This window comes from Daktulosphaira vitifoliae, unplaced genomic scaffold (assembly GCF_025091365.1).
Source record: "Daktulosphaira vitifoliae isolate Bord-2020 unplaced genomic scaffold, ASM2509136v1 Scaffold_3, whole genome shotgun sequence".
Classification (NCBI taxonomy): Eukaryota; Metazoa; Arthropoda; class Insecta; order Hemiptera; family Phylloxeridae; genus Daktulosphaira; species Daktulosphaira vitifoliae.
This window is the reverse complement of record NW_026099574.1, coordinates 23,846,926-23,861,417: the sequence shown is the minus strand read 5'-3', so window position 1 is coordinate 23,861,417 and position 14,492 is coordinate 23,846,926. Positions and strand designations below refer to the sequence as shown.

Sequence of the window (14,492 nt, the reverse complement as noted above, 5' to 3'; positions counted from 1 at the left end):
TTGAGAAATAATATAGAAACGGACTGGAAAAATAAAATATATATATTACTACCCTAATTTATTAATATTATTAAACTGTTTAATAATCAAGTATTTTGATACAAAAATGTTGACATTATTAAGAGTGACTTGGTTTAGATATACTTATTTGACGTCTCCTCTTAAATCTTGTCAACGTGTATGGTATTATCAGTAAACTTTGCGTTGGATGTAAGTTTAAGACAGTTTAAATGGAAAACAACATGTGTAATATGGCGTATCACCTGCTATTTGGTATCTATGGTATACATAATAATAAGAATGTTGTTGCCTACGCCTATCTTACAAACTAACCTATAAACCCGGCTAAAGTCCCTTTGGACAGAACAGGTGTCAACCGGGTTAATTCCATTAATGTGTCAACTATACTATGTAACGTATATCAATCTCAATAAAAGAGAAGTATAAAAACCTTTGCCATTGTCTGACAATAAAGGGTAAATTATTTTGAACAATAATATATTTAAAGAACTTGTATACATGAAAACTGTGTATTGTATACTTGTTACATTACTAACCAAAAAACTCAACGCGCGAAAAAAAAATAGTTTTTTTTTAGGAAATTTTATAAATAAAATATTATATCGATGGACGACAATAGAGTTTTACACATTGAATTTTTTTTTGATTTTGGCGATATTAATATTGATATGGTAATAAGATGAAAATATCCAATATTGTATGCATACTTAACTAATTAATGAGTTTTATTGGAGACAAACGTGTAACAATAATTAATAGATAAATATTTTCTTTTAGACGAATATTTGATTTCATTATAGAAGTATAGTGCTGTATACCAAAAAGTGTTTTATAAATATTAATGAAATCTTAATGGTTAGTAATAAATGTCCGATGCTTATATGTGATAGGGAATATGAGTAAAATTATTAAACGAGCCTCTTGTATCAAATAGCTTAAATGGAAAAGTGACAATTTTAGCATGACATTGATTCAGTAGCACCGATCCATATATACATGTATTGCAGCTGCAATAAACAAAAAAAGCCATAAAAATTTTGGAAGTAGTTATATCCTAATAGAAATTTTTTATTATAAAATACATACAAAATTTGACATCGATGCCAATACATGGATTATACAACTTACATGTATATTTGTATTTCTCGGGATACACTGTTGTATTTCAATACCAATTTAATCTTGAGACATCTACTATTTAAGATACAATAATTGTATCATTATAAAATAAAAAAGAAAAGTCAAGTTTTATTTACATTATAACATATAAACTATTAGTCAGAGAACAATCGATATAATATATTTTTAATTAAAAATGACTGCCTATTTTTTATATTAAAAGTATACTTTCTAAAATTTATCTTGAGCAATCCATAAACGCCAATAAAATGTTAGAGATGTAAATACTTTGTTATGAAAAATAACATACCAGAATAAAAATAAGATTTTCATAGACATTAGAAATTAAGTGGCTAATTATACTTCCTTTTTACATATATGTCTATGAGAGTGTTTCGAGTGTGCCACCTGTGTTATTAGATATAATTCAACTTGGCTATCGGCGAGGTCTTTTATTTGACCACTCCATATATTCATAGGTTTCCTACATTCCATTATAAACCTAATTTATTCTTAATGTACTCAAACACCAAGAACCATTTGCATAGGTAACTAGAAAAGCTTATTACCAATAAACATATGTGATATTACAAAGGGTGTTTAAAAAGTAAAAAAAATATCCATTGTTCTTATTGTCAATAAAAACTGACATGGATTCTTAAATTATTGAATGTTATTATATGGCCGTTTATGAAAACATAAAAATTAGTTGAAAAAAATATTATCAAGTAACAGAATATTAAACATACAATTAAGTTGGAATATTTAATTATTTTATTCTTAATAATAAAATCATGATGTTGAATAGTCAATTCTTCTTTTTTTTCGCTTTATCAACTACTTGGGGTTGGCCAACCTTATCGTCAACTTCCACTTATGTTGAATAGTCGATTAATAAATAAAAACCCAGTCGCGGCACAATGGGGACACGGCAAAGATGATAAAATTATAAATGATATCTGACAGTAATTAAAGTCATTATCATATAAAACGATTCGATGCAAATCTATAGACAGTTTTTAATTTTTAGAAGAAATTGTTGGATTATTTTAAAAGTAATATAAAATCTTATTTCTTTAATTATATCCTGATAACGAGTTTTATGAATCATAATTAAAATACATGAATAAATACTTACTATAGTAATTAAATTTAGTATGAAATTAATATTGAATGATATAACATTATAATGTTTACGGAGAAATTATAACTAGTTATGATGTAATTATATATTTCTTTAATTTTAGGGAAACGTATATCAAAATAATTTTTTTTATAGATGAATAATTACAATATTTGTAATTATTAATCTATAAAAAAAACCCATCATAGTAAAATTACAGATAAGATCATCTTTGTCGTAAAATTACTGTCTACTGAGTTTTGTATCAAAGCCAAAAAATAAGAAATTTAACTTTCTTAAATAGATTATTTTGACCTTTGTTAATTAATTATTCATTCAGTCATGAAATTGAAATTATAATTTATCATAAAACATTCGTAATTAGAATATTTTTTTTATGGAAAAGGCAGTCCTTTCCTTTTAATATACTTATTAGATTGACATTAGAAACTACAATAATTCTTGTTCAAAATATTTATCACTAATATTTATATCTTTTTATAATTATTATTTTAAGAGGGAATGGGTCAAATAGGGTAATTACCATTCTCACCTATATGAATATAGTTAAGTGAAAAATTATAACACGAAAAACGGTGATTTTTTACTTAAAAATAACATTTTTTGTTTAGTTTCGGTGTCATTTGCATGTAGAAGATAAAGTATCGGAGTAATTTTGTTTACTTATAGTACGTAACATAAGTTTTAAGGTAACATATGTTTATAGTTTGGAGTGTTTAAGTTGAAGAATTTAACTTTTTGTGCAAAAGTTAATATTTGGTAAAATGGAAACACCTTAGGTGTTAAAAATATATGTATATTTTGATTCATCCATTCAAAAAAAAATCATGACAGTTTTAAGAATAAAAATGTTTAAAAATGTCGACATTTGCTGAATTAAAGAATCATGATTTTTTCAGATTTATGGGGAATGTGTGAATTTTTCTCAATTTCAAGAATATAGCTTTAACTAGATAAAATTTGTGCTCTTTTTACTTATCATTGATAGAAATCGGTCAGGTTAGAGCTGAGTAATGACAAACATAAATAAGTCATAACAGACATAAAAAAAAACATGATAAAATTAATACTATCTTATCTTCGCATCAAAACTAAAAATAACAAAATTTAACGGTTGAAGATTATAACATAGAGTAAAGAGAAATTGAATGACATGAATACATTTTTTTACTATATACCCAAGTACATAATTTGCGTAGAGATAAACCTNGGTTAGAGCTGAGTAATGACAAACATAAATAAGTCATAACAGACATAAAAAAAACATGATAAAATTAATACTATCTTATCTTCGCATCAAAACTAAAAATAACAAAATTTGACAGTTGAAGATTATACCATAGAGTAAAGAGAAATTGAATGACATGAATACATTTTTTTACTATATACCCAAGTACATAATTTGCGTAGAGATAAACCTAGGTAAAATCTAAAAATAATGCTCTCTATTCTACTGAAAAACATATCGGATTGCGTTATTATAAAGCCTTTATGTTATGAAATATTTTCATTAAACAATGTTTAATGATAATATGAAGGAAGGTGTGCCCAAGTTAGTACGCGGAAGTGCTTGACGCGCGCTGTCTTGGGTTCGAAACTCGGTCACTGGCGGCTTCATTTTCGAAAGACTAGTTTGGTAATTGAAATCGCCACTATCTCTCTCTCCGGCGACGGACTAACCCGTCCCGGAGTATCAATGGTTGAGAAAACCTCCTCTTTGGGGAAGGTCGCTATGGCTCTTAATGATGTTAAAAAGCGAAAAAAATATGATAGGGCATATGACAATAATATATAAATGAACAATTTTACTAATTGATTATGTATGGTTCACTATAACTTTTAATAGTTAAAAATGAATTGTGTTTTTATAAGCTACACGTTTTACGAATCAAAAGCTAAGTATTAAATTGTGAATGATATTGATGTTGTATTAATTTTAATTATATCCTTGTTACAATAAAAGGTAATCTCTGTACAAAGTAAAATTTACAATTTTATATTATTGATTGATAAATATTAAATTTATAATTGCTATTGATTGTGTATTTGTATTATTAAAGGATGATACGAAAACTAAATTTTGTTTAATAATTGGTTTTTACAAAATAATTAAATAAGTTATTAAACTGTAGGATATATTTTTGACTAGGTTGATTGCGAAAGAACTTCGTTAAAAGTTATTAAGTTTTTTACAAAAATCTATATTTATTGTAACTATAGGTAATAAAATTCAATTTAAATATGCGTTAATTAAAAGTAACCATAAAACAGATTAGGTTAGTTAGTAAATATTTAATTGTGTTTTTATTATAAATAACCCTTTGTAAAGTTTGTAAAGTTATAGAGAATACTGACAGTTTTTACAGTAACAAAACAACGCGATTATTTCGTTTTTACAGGATCATGACGAATTTAATGTTAATAATATATTCCTAATTGAATATATTATGCGATAAATGCAATAATTTTAAGTTTGTTTTGCGTTAATCATGAAGCAATAATTACATTCAATTCTGGAGAAGTACAAATTTAACATTCCATGTGAATGATTAAGATGAAAAGCGTTAATTAGGACAAATTGATCCATTCATTAGCACTATGATACAATTGGTTTTATCAATATGGACTCAGGTGTGTTAATAAGTTTGACGTTGTAAATTATTGTAGACTATGTTTCATTGTAGTAGAAGAAAGCCTCTAAATTTATTATTTTAGTTAAAGAATAAAACGAAATGATATTATAATATAAGATCTAAAAATAAAATAATAAAATTGAATATTGAAAATTTAAAATAGGTTTCATAAAATGTAAACAATTATTAACGTGAAATATAGTAAAGTATTCTTTTTTTTTTTACATACGCACCCATAACATTTCATCAAATATTTAATAAAATAACCTTTAAAAGTTTTTAATTACTTGTTTAAAATTTGTGTGGAAAAAGAAATTAAGCACAATATTATTCTAGTTTACGCGAGCTTGATTGAGTCAATTATAAAATAATGTCAATTCATTATTAAATGTTCACTAACATGATACAATTGTGTATCTAGACAATTAAAGGTAAAATTGACAAATATTTCTTAGGAATTAAATTCAAAAGGAATTATATTAGATTGAATAACTGAAAAATTACATTATGATACATTTGAATACAAAAATTGCATAAAAACGTATTTCAGTTTTGAATTAAAGGACAAGCTTATATTAAAATTCAGCTTTATCAGTGTGTTTGTTATAGAATTTTTGGTTGTTTTTTTATGATTCATATTTATCTATCTTTTCAAAGGTATAGGATTTTGAACACGTGCCGAAAATTTTATCCAAGGAACTAAGTACGTCACGTGGGAGGATAAATTAAGGTTATGCTTTATATCAGTTCGACTAGTGGAAAATCATATTGCTTGTAGACTATAATTCTGTTATTGAATTTTTTACAAGCTTTTTTATATTTTATTTTTTTCAGAAAACTTGTTACTGGAGTTTTTTCTTATAAAAATGCTTTAAACTGGTTCTCATTTATTTGAAATTGATAGATATAAATACATACTATTGCAAACGACTAATTACGCTATAAATTTAAAGCAAAAATTAGCACTTTTTGTCAGTAATGCCGAAAAAAAAAATCATTTTTATCTTTATTACATTATTTGTGTTTATTATATTTCATTTATTCGTATTTATTATTAATATTTATTCATTTCATTAAATGGCTGACATGCATAGTAGCTTAAATAGCTACCGTTAAATTACATTAAACTACAGCTCAAATTGTATTTTATTTACTTTTATTTAAATATTGTGTATTAATTTATTGCTTATTTATTAATTTTTCCATTATTTAAAACTATGACACTTAGCCATTGAATAGTATGCAGTGTACTGGAAAACTATAATGAATAGAGGCACATTATTATATAAAACCTTTCTATAATAAAGTTTTTTATATTTGTGTGTATTTCAAATCTGCATTACTGAGGGTTGTACCAATTAACCTATTTATCGACAATTTATATACAGTAAACGTTTAGCTATAGTAACTTTTGCAATCAATGAAACATTAATACATAAATGTAAATTTATCTGTGGTCTTTTTCAAAAGTTGTAATTTTAAAATGTAAAATTGTTTATTTATTTTAGAAATTTAGTGAATTTGAGTGTGATAAATTAATCAAAAATATATTTAAACGAGAATTTTAAGATTTTATTAATGAGGTATAAAATTTGAATTAATCATATAGTGATACAAATTTCTTTGATAAATTGTGAATTTTTAATACAAAGTAGATTGTTATTTTTATTTACCAAGTGTTTAAAAAAAATGAGATTATGTTACTTTATATGATGATGTATAAATGTAAAAAACAAAATTTAGAACAATATCATATTACGTATGTACACATAATACAAACTAACAATATATGCACTTACTTAGTTGTAAATGTCATACGTCTTTGTAGTTTGCTAGTTAAGTGCAAATATTTCGTATACCGTTCAATAGTATCGATAACAAACTACATTTTATTCTACACACTCTATTTTGATTTGTTACTAATTAATGATGTAAAAGCGTTTGTCAAATAAATGTGTGTTATTTTTTGTGCAAAAATATTTCATTGGATATTTATGAGACAATTAGTCACGTCTAAATAAAATACACTTATACTTATGTAGAAAATCTATTAAATATTTTGAAAAAAGTGTAAATTAAAAATCTAAATAGCTCTACTGTATTGAAGTATACGAGATGGTTCTATTCTTACAAACCTCTTAATATTTCGTAAAAGTATAAGGATTTCGAGGATTTTATATTATTGATTATTATGTAATATTGAATACAGTTACACATACAGAGTGTTCAGTAAGTAAAAAAATTGATTAGTTGTTACAAACAATGAGAACAATAAATACCCGTTTGCTTATTTACTGAACACTCTATATAATTTAATCTAAATTTACAAATTAAAACGTATAACATGAAAACATATTTTTATAAAAAATATATATAGTAGATAATATTCAAATATAGGTATTTTATCTACAAATTTAATAGCTCTTTCGTTAATAACAAAATGCAGTCGAACTTTATTGAGGTTTTGTGTCTGTGTATACATTAAATGTAAATCTACAAATTTTGTAGATGCGATTTTATACGAACACCGGATATCATAGTGAAATTAGATTTATTGAATTTCTGAGAATTTTTAAACACAGTCGCCTACTGCATATAAATTGAAATTTTATAGGTCAACTTATTTATTACAATAGCCACATAAAAAATATCTATACAATCATTAATATAAATCTTTGTCTAAGATTGAATCTAAATTCACTGCAAAATTCACTGATCAAAAAAAACTTGACCGATGATGAAAAACCAATTTTTTGATTTTGTAGTCTCATTTCATGTACAATGAATAGTTTTTCATGCAATCAGAGCGAATAATGAAAAAATAGAGATTTGAAAATTGAATCATCGGCTATTATGGAGTTTTCTCGAGCACATTCGCTTCAACTCGGGAAACCTCTGCACCCGATCACATATCTTCTGGTTGTTAACTTTCAGAAATCGCCAAAAACGTAAAAACTATTTATAACAATTTTAATTATTAGAAGTTACAACTAATGTTATATTCAGAATGACTTGTGTCAACCATAATATTAAATATACGGGAATAACGTTTTAATAATTTTCTCATTGTTAAGAACTTCATATTCATATTAAATTATAAACATGAATTGTATTTTCAATTGTAAAATGGCTTTCAAATAAAACAGTATCACGTCTAATGTTAAATTATTTTTGATTTAAGGTTGTTGAAAGATTGAAAAAAAAATAATCTAAAAGCTAATGGAACTAATAAGACTATAACATTTAAATCATAAACTCAATAGTTTTGCTCATTTTTAATGGTTGCGTTCAGATGACTATAGAAATCCAGAAAACAAATGGTAAGAAAAGACCCCTGAAAATGTAGGGAATATCGTTATAGTTGTGAATGATATGTTTTATGATACACTAGTCTATTCTTTTCTAATAAAAATATTTATCAGGCCAATCCTTTTATAGTATCATGTTAAACGAATGTTTTTGTTAGTGGCGTCGTAGTAATCGAATCTTTACAAAAAGATTATTGTTGGCTGACTTTTGTTTTAATCATGTAAAAGGGCAAAGTACTAGAAATTATTTAACATCCAATGGACCGCAAGGAAAATGCGTAATGTTGCGTGTATTTTTTATAGTAGTGAAGATCATTTTAACTTTGGTACGTATAAATGATAAACGGTAATTATTTATATACATAGTGATGAAATTAATAACATTGGTTTCATATAATTCATACAGTGTCATAATATGAAAAATTGCTTTCGTCTGTCTTGACTATTATTGAACCTGAAAAAACTAGTGCAATAAGTATTACCAAGTGCAAGTAATCTTTCTGCCTTAACGAGAATAACATTGGGTAGATTCAGCAGCTGTAGATATTATTTTATCTTTTAGATTTCTAACTTAAGTATTTGTTTTTATATTGTTTTAAAATGAATAGGAATGAAAGACTTTAATTTCAATTACCGTAAAAATCAACTACTTTCATATATTAATAAACATGGACATATTTGTGAACTACAAATTGTTAACTATTGATGATAACATTCAAACATTTTGATGTAAGGTTAATTTATGTTGTATACAAAATAGAACTTTTTATAAGACTGTTAGGCGGAAGTCTCATAGTGGAAATATTGTCAAATCGCCCATGAGAAATATCAAACATCCACATATATAATACACAAATAGTTAGATAGTGTTCAACGGTGATGTACCAGTGACTACAAATGCTTTTAGTTTGATTGGTTTTTCAAGAAAAGACGACATACATTTTTAAGTGACTGGGGTTCTATCGAGTAGTCTCCATGCAAACGGTTGTATACTACAACAAGTATTTTGTTTCTATACGGTGTAGTATTGACTATGAAACTTAAAGTAGAGTAGCTATGTTGGATAAGTATAATTACTAAAGTAATAAAAGTACAATTTATATCCATAAATTTCTAATATAGTGACATTATTTGAATGTAAAAGTACTATAAAAACATGCATACAGTCGAAATCCATTGTAAATTGGTCAATTTGTTGATTTATTGTTAAATAAATTGTTTAACATCACCATTTAGAGTAAGAGTGACTTTTTTATTTTTCAATTATTTAACTAATTATAGGGTAAATTAAAATTAATTTAAAAATAGTTTTTATATAATTTATTTTTATCTAGTTTTATTAAAATACTGTATAACAATATTGAATATTTAACTAATTTTGATAGATAAAAATTCTTATTAGTTTGTATTATTAAACGATATGTTCAATCTGTTAAGTGGAATGATTCATGCAAAAATAGGCTAGTTAATGGAAATAATTAACTCGAGTTAAGTATAAACAATTTTGATAAATTAACAGTTAAAAGATACTATGTATTAAATTTAACTAGCTAAATTAAAAGATAAGTTGAAATTTTTTTTTGGCTGAACTAGTTTAATAAAAGTATTTCATTTAAAATTAATTTTTCGGTTAAAATATGTTAAAATCATTTTTTATTGGTCAGTGATACAAAAGAAAACTAAGAATCGATTTTCAACTTTTAAAACTGAATAGGAAGAAAATATTAATGTTAACTAAACTTTTTTTTTTTCTCGTTTTGTACATTTTGGCGTTGGTGGTTGTACTGTTTTATTTTAAAACTAGTGATTAAAAAAAATCTGTTAAAAATCACAGACTTTTTTGAAAAAAAATCAGAAAATTATATTTATTGTTATATATATTATAATATTTGGGGGGAAAATTCGTTTTTTTTTAATTAAACCATGTACGCAGCGTATAAAGACATATATTTTGTATGAAATGTTGAATTTAGTTTAACTGTTATATTAACTAATTAACTGGAAAAGCCAGGTTATTTTATCTAGGTAAAATTAAATTAGTAATATTAAAAAATTTATTAAAGAAATTATTAACTAGTTCAGTTCAAACGTTAAAAAAATTAACATTTTAACTAGTTAATGTCCACTATTGATTCCATCTAGTTAACATTTCAGCAAAGAAAGAAATCCCTGAATGTCTGAAATTGTTTGTCATTTGAAAGTTTATTGATAACTTAATTTTTCTAAAAGCTATTCAAAAGCTAAATTGAATATAGTCTAAATAATTAATATATCTAATGCTAAATTTTGTACAATTTGATTCTATTTGAACAAGGAAACAATTTAAAAATGTATAAAAAATAGTTACGGAAATGTTTACAGAAAAGTAGCCAATTCTAAATAATTATCTTGTATTCCCTAATTATGTCTAAATATTTTTCGATATACTTATTACATCATGATTTACTATTTAGTCTATCAAAAAGTTCATTATTATTATTGTTTTGACATTATCTAATATATAACTTAGTAAAAATATTCTGATAAATAATCAAAGACCAATAATAAGCATTAAATATAATGTAAAAATTAGTTTTGAAAAATTAAATTAAAAAGATATAAAAATAATGTTAAATTATAAACTATAGCAATATTTAAGCTATTAATTTTTTTTTTTTTTTTTGTTTTTCATTAGACTATGTAGATTAAAATGTTTGTAATTTCATAATTTATTAGTGTAAATAGTTAGTGTAGCTATAATTAGTAGTGTCAAAATGTTAATAATAGTTTAAAGAAACAGTTAGTATAAGAATAAGAGATATCTTAAAATAAAACATAGAAATCTAGTTTTTTAATTTTTAATTTTTAAACTTAGAAAAATATGAAATAGTAATTAAAGAAAACAAGAACGAAATTATGTATTAGATGAGTTTATGTAAGAGTAGTTATGCACAAAAATAATATTTAATACATTATATATAACGAGATACCAGATAATTTAAATAATGATTGAACAGCAGTAAAAAAAAATATTTTTAATAACCCTGACCAGGTAAATAATTTAAAGTTTAAAAATAAATGTTTTGGAATTGGATCACGTTATATTTTTATACCGCATCAATACCCTCAAATTAAGATAAATTTGTGTACAATCATCTTTATATTGAAATTTTAACGCATATTATGCTTTTCTATATTTTTATTTTTATCATAAATATTATTGTTTCATTGCCTAGACTATGAAATAGAAGTAGTTTTATACTTCTGGAAAAATTAGTAGAAATCAGATAAGATCAATGTACTGTGTACATAATTATTTAGATATCTTACCATTAAAAAAATGTTCTATAACTCTAGGAAATATGTTTGCATTTGCACTGGAAAAATTATATATTTGTTATACTTATCAGCTACAGCCAACAACTTTTAATTACTCTATAGCTTGACAAATTTGTCAGCTATAAATAACCAACGATGTGTTACAACTAATAAAAATTTTTATTAGACAGAAAATAAAGCATAAAATTACATTTTGAAAAAATTTACATTGCCAATAGGACAGTAGTTGTTGTATTAGTATGAAGACGCTCAGACATGGTGTACAGGAATGGTGGTACCACTAGCTTTAAATCCTTCATGACCAGCGGTGTATTGGACTGCTTGCAAATGACCATTGTCATCCACGTATGAATAGCTTCCTTTAGTTTCTCCATCAGCATTTCTGACCTCATTTTTAGCTGAGAATCCGTCAGTATATCCATAGACATACTGACCATATTCATCTTGAGAATGATATTGAGAGTTAACAGCTGGTAAAGATGCTGATGGTGCAGGTACAATAGGAACAGGGTATTGTTTGACGGCAGGAATGACAACTGGGTAGTGTTGAACCAATGGTGCAGGGTAATGGTCGACAACGGGTATGGCAGCATACTTGATTGGATCGTGTCTAACTACACTGGTGTAAGATGTAGCTCCGTACAATGGAACAGCAGCGTGTTTGACTGAGACTACGTGAGCTGGAACTGGTGCAACAGAGTAGTACAAGCTTCGCTTTCTGCGGCCCAACAAAAGTGATGAGTGAGATGGTGAATAATGCAAGTTGCTGGTTCCAGCTGGTGTCAATGCTTGATGTAAACGGACGTTTGGAGCAGAGAGCACGACGGCGGGAGCTGGAACGGTGTCTAAACGACGAACATCTATAACAGCTGGAGATTCAGCAGTTTCAATGCTTGGTAAAGCGGTATGAGTTACTGCTGGTAAAGCTGGTACTGGTCCAGGGATTACTGCTGCAGAGTTATCAATCGGGAAGTTGGTACCAGAAGCACGAAAGCCATTGATAGGGTCTGAAATATAAGCTACAGACTGAACTATTCCGTTGGCATCAACGTAGGAGTAGCCACCACGAGTAACCCCGTCGGCGGATCGTTGTTCTTGTTTTGAAGAAAGATCACTCGAGTAACCATACGAGTATTGACCAAGATCATCTTGTGTGTGGTACTGGCTTGAAGAAGGTGTGTTTAAGACTGAATGCACCCCGTGACCTTTGACTGTACTTACAGCTACTGCTACCAATAACTGAAAACGATATATAATTTATTAGTTTGGTTTATCTAATAAAGTTACTGAGTTGGTACAGAGTTATATAAGAATGATAATAAAAACGTCAATGAGTAGATGTGATTGAAGTCAAAATCTCTAACATTCATTGAAATTTTATTGAATGAATTATGAAAATAATGAAACAATAAACTTATTAATAATTTTAGTATTTTAACATCCATTAAATTCCAAAAGTATTAAATTTCTTTGCTTTTATATCGTCATGCAATATTTGTTGGTTTATTTTTAAACTATTATAGCTGACATGGAATGCTGGTCAATTGAATCGGCTGTTATTTATCAGAAAATGCGTTTTATTGTTTGATAATTTGTGAGCGTTCAACTGAAATCCCTGCGAGCGATATTTGCTGTCAAACGAAAAAGTATAATACAAATAAAAAAGAGAAAAGAAAACTGATAGTTTTTTTTTTAGTAGCCTACCCTAACACCAAACAAATGACGGCCATTCCTAGTTTATATATTATTCATATAAATCGATCAGAACGGTGAACTTTATTATAGTGTTTTTCGGTCACATCAAATTGTGTTGGTGTGGCGGGGAAGATAAGGAGAAAGATAGGATTTTTGTTTTTCGAATGACTATGATAAATTATGGCTTAGTCCTTCATTGTTTATCGTGTTTTAGACGGTTTGTCCACTGGTCATATGAAAAACTCGTTGGAAAAAAAATCAAACATATAATAACATATTTCACATAATAATAATATTGTGTACATTGTCTGTCGACGTAGCGATTATTATTAAACATCTAGTTATGATGTGTATACTTGAGCTTTTTTCTCTTCTATTTGATACGACTTGTTTGTTGACGCTTAAATTATAAGCAAACATTTTTTGCATAGGCGTACAAAGAATAATTTTAAAGAATAATGGTTGGTGCTTAGTGTGAAACTGCCGGGTCGATTTTTAAGCCGGTTTTCGCTAGATTAGTTTTTACCCGGGTACGCGGCACATAATCGAAAAAACCCCTTTCTTAAATATATGTAGGCACAAGGACCTTTGAATAAACTATAGCGTCATTTACGACGTAAATAAAGGTTTTTCATGGATTCTTTTTCCTATTTCTTCAAGAAAGTAACGACAAAATATAAAACGAAAAGTATTCACACTCACTGAGTAAATTACGATTGTCCTCAGTGCTTTTTATACACATTTTTTAATCATATAAGTAATTACACGAGTTTGGTTTGATAAGCTTACCATAAAATAAGCAGAATTCATTATTGTAGTTTTTTACGTTGGAGATAATATTGATAATTGTTGTGGTCCTCTAGTTTATGTTCTGGCAATCGTTGAAGAGTGCGGCTTGACCACTACTACTAGGACTTGTATACAATAATAACAAATTCCAACGCGAACTATACTGAACTGAACAAATTAAGTTTCTGTTTAGATCAAATCTAAGTTTGGAGTTTATATATGGTCACTAAATGGTTTGTGACCTTAACGTTGCAATGGCGGGCGTATTCCATCCGGAAGCTGACCGACAGGTGAGGGCAGTTGAAGTGGAGGACATATAGGCGATGCGGTTACACCTTTCATCGAGCTTCGCAATACTGTTTTAGGTTTACCCAGATGCAACCCTTCCTACTAACTCTGGTACAGAAAAGCTAATCCATTTACATTTTACATGGACAAGAGTCTATTATATTTATTTTATAATCG

The 14,492-nt window shown here is 26.8% G+C and overlaps 1 protein-coding gene across 1 annotated transcript; it reads right to left on the bottom strand.

Moving 5' to 3' along the window:
- Positions 1 to 11,683: 11,683 nt before the first annotated feature.
- LOC126903267 (uncharacterized) lies at positions 11,684 to 14,228 on the bottom strand. The gene is made up of 2 exons (XM_050681366.1): positions 14,028 to 14,228; positions 11,684 to 12,782 (listed from the first exon to the last, which is right to left on the bottom strand). The coding sequence occupies exons 1-2, from the start codon at positions 14,046 to 14,048 to the stop codon at positions 11,793 to 11,795; spliced, it is 1,011 nt and encodes a 336-aa protein (XP_050537323.1). The 5' UTR covers positions 14,049 to 14,228; the 3' UTR covers positions 11,684 to 11,792.
- Positions 14,229 to 14,492: the final 264 nt, after the last annotated feature.

Coding starts and splice junctions, on each gene's coding strand:
- LOC126903267 (XM_050681366.1), bottom strand. CDS start 14,048: ATGAATTCTGCTTATTTTATG. Junction 12,783..14,027: donor TGAATTCTGCTTATTTTATG/GTAAGCTTATCA, acceptor TATCGTTTTCAG/TTATTGGTAGCAGTAGCTGT.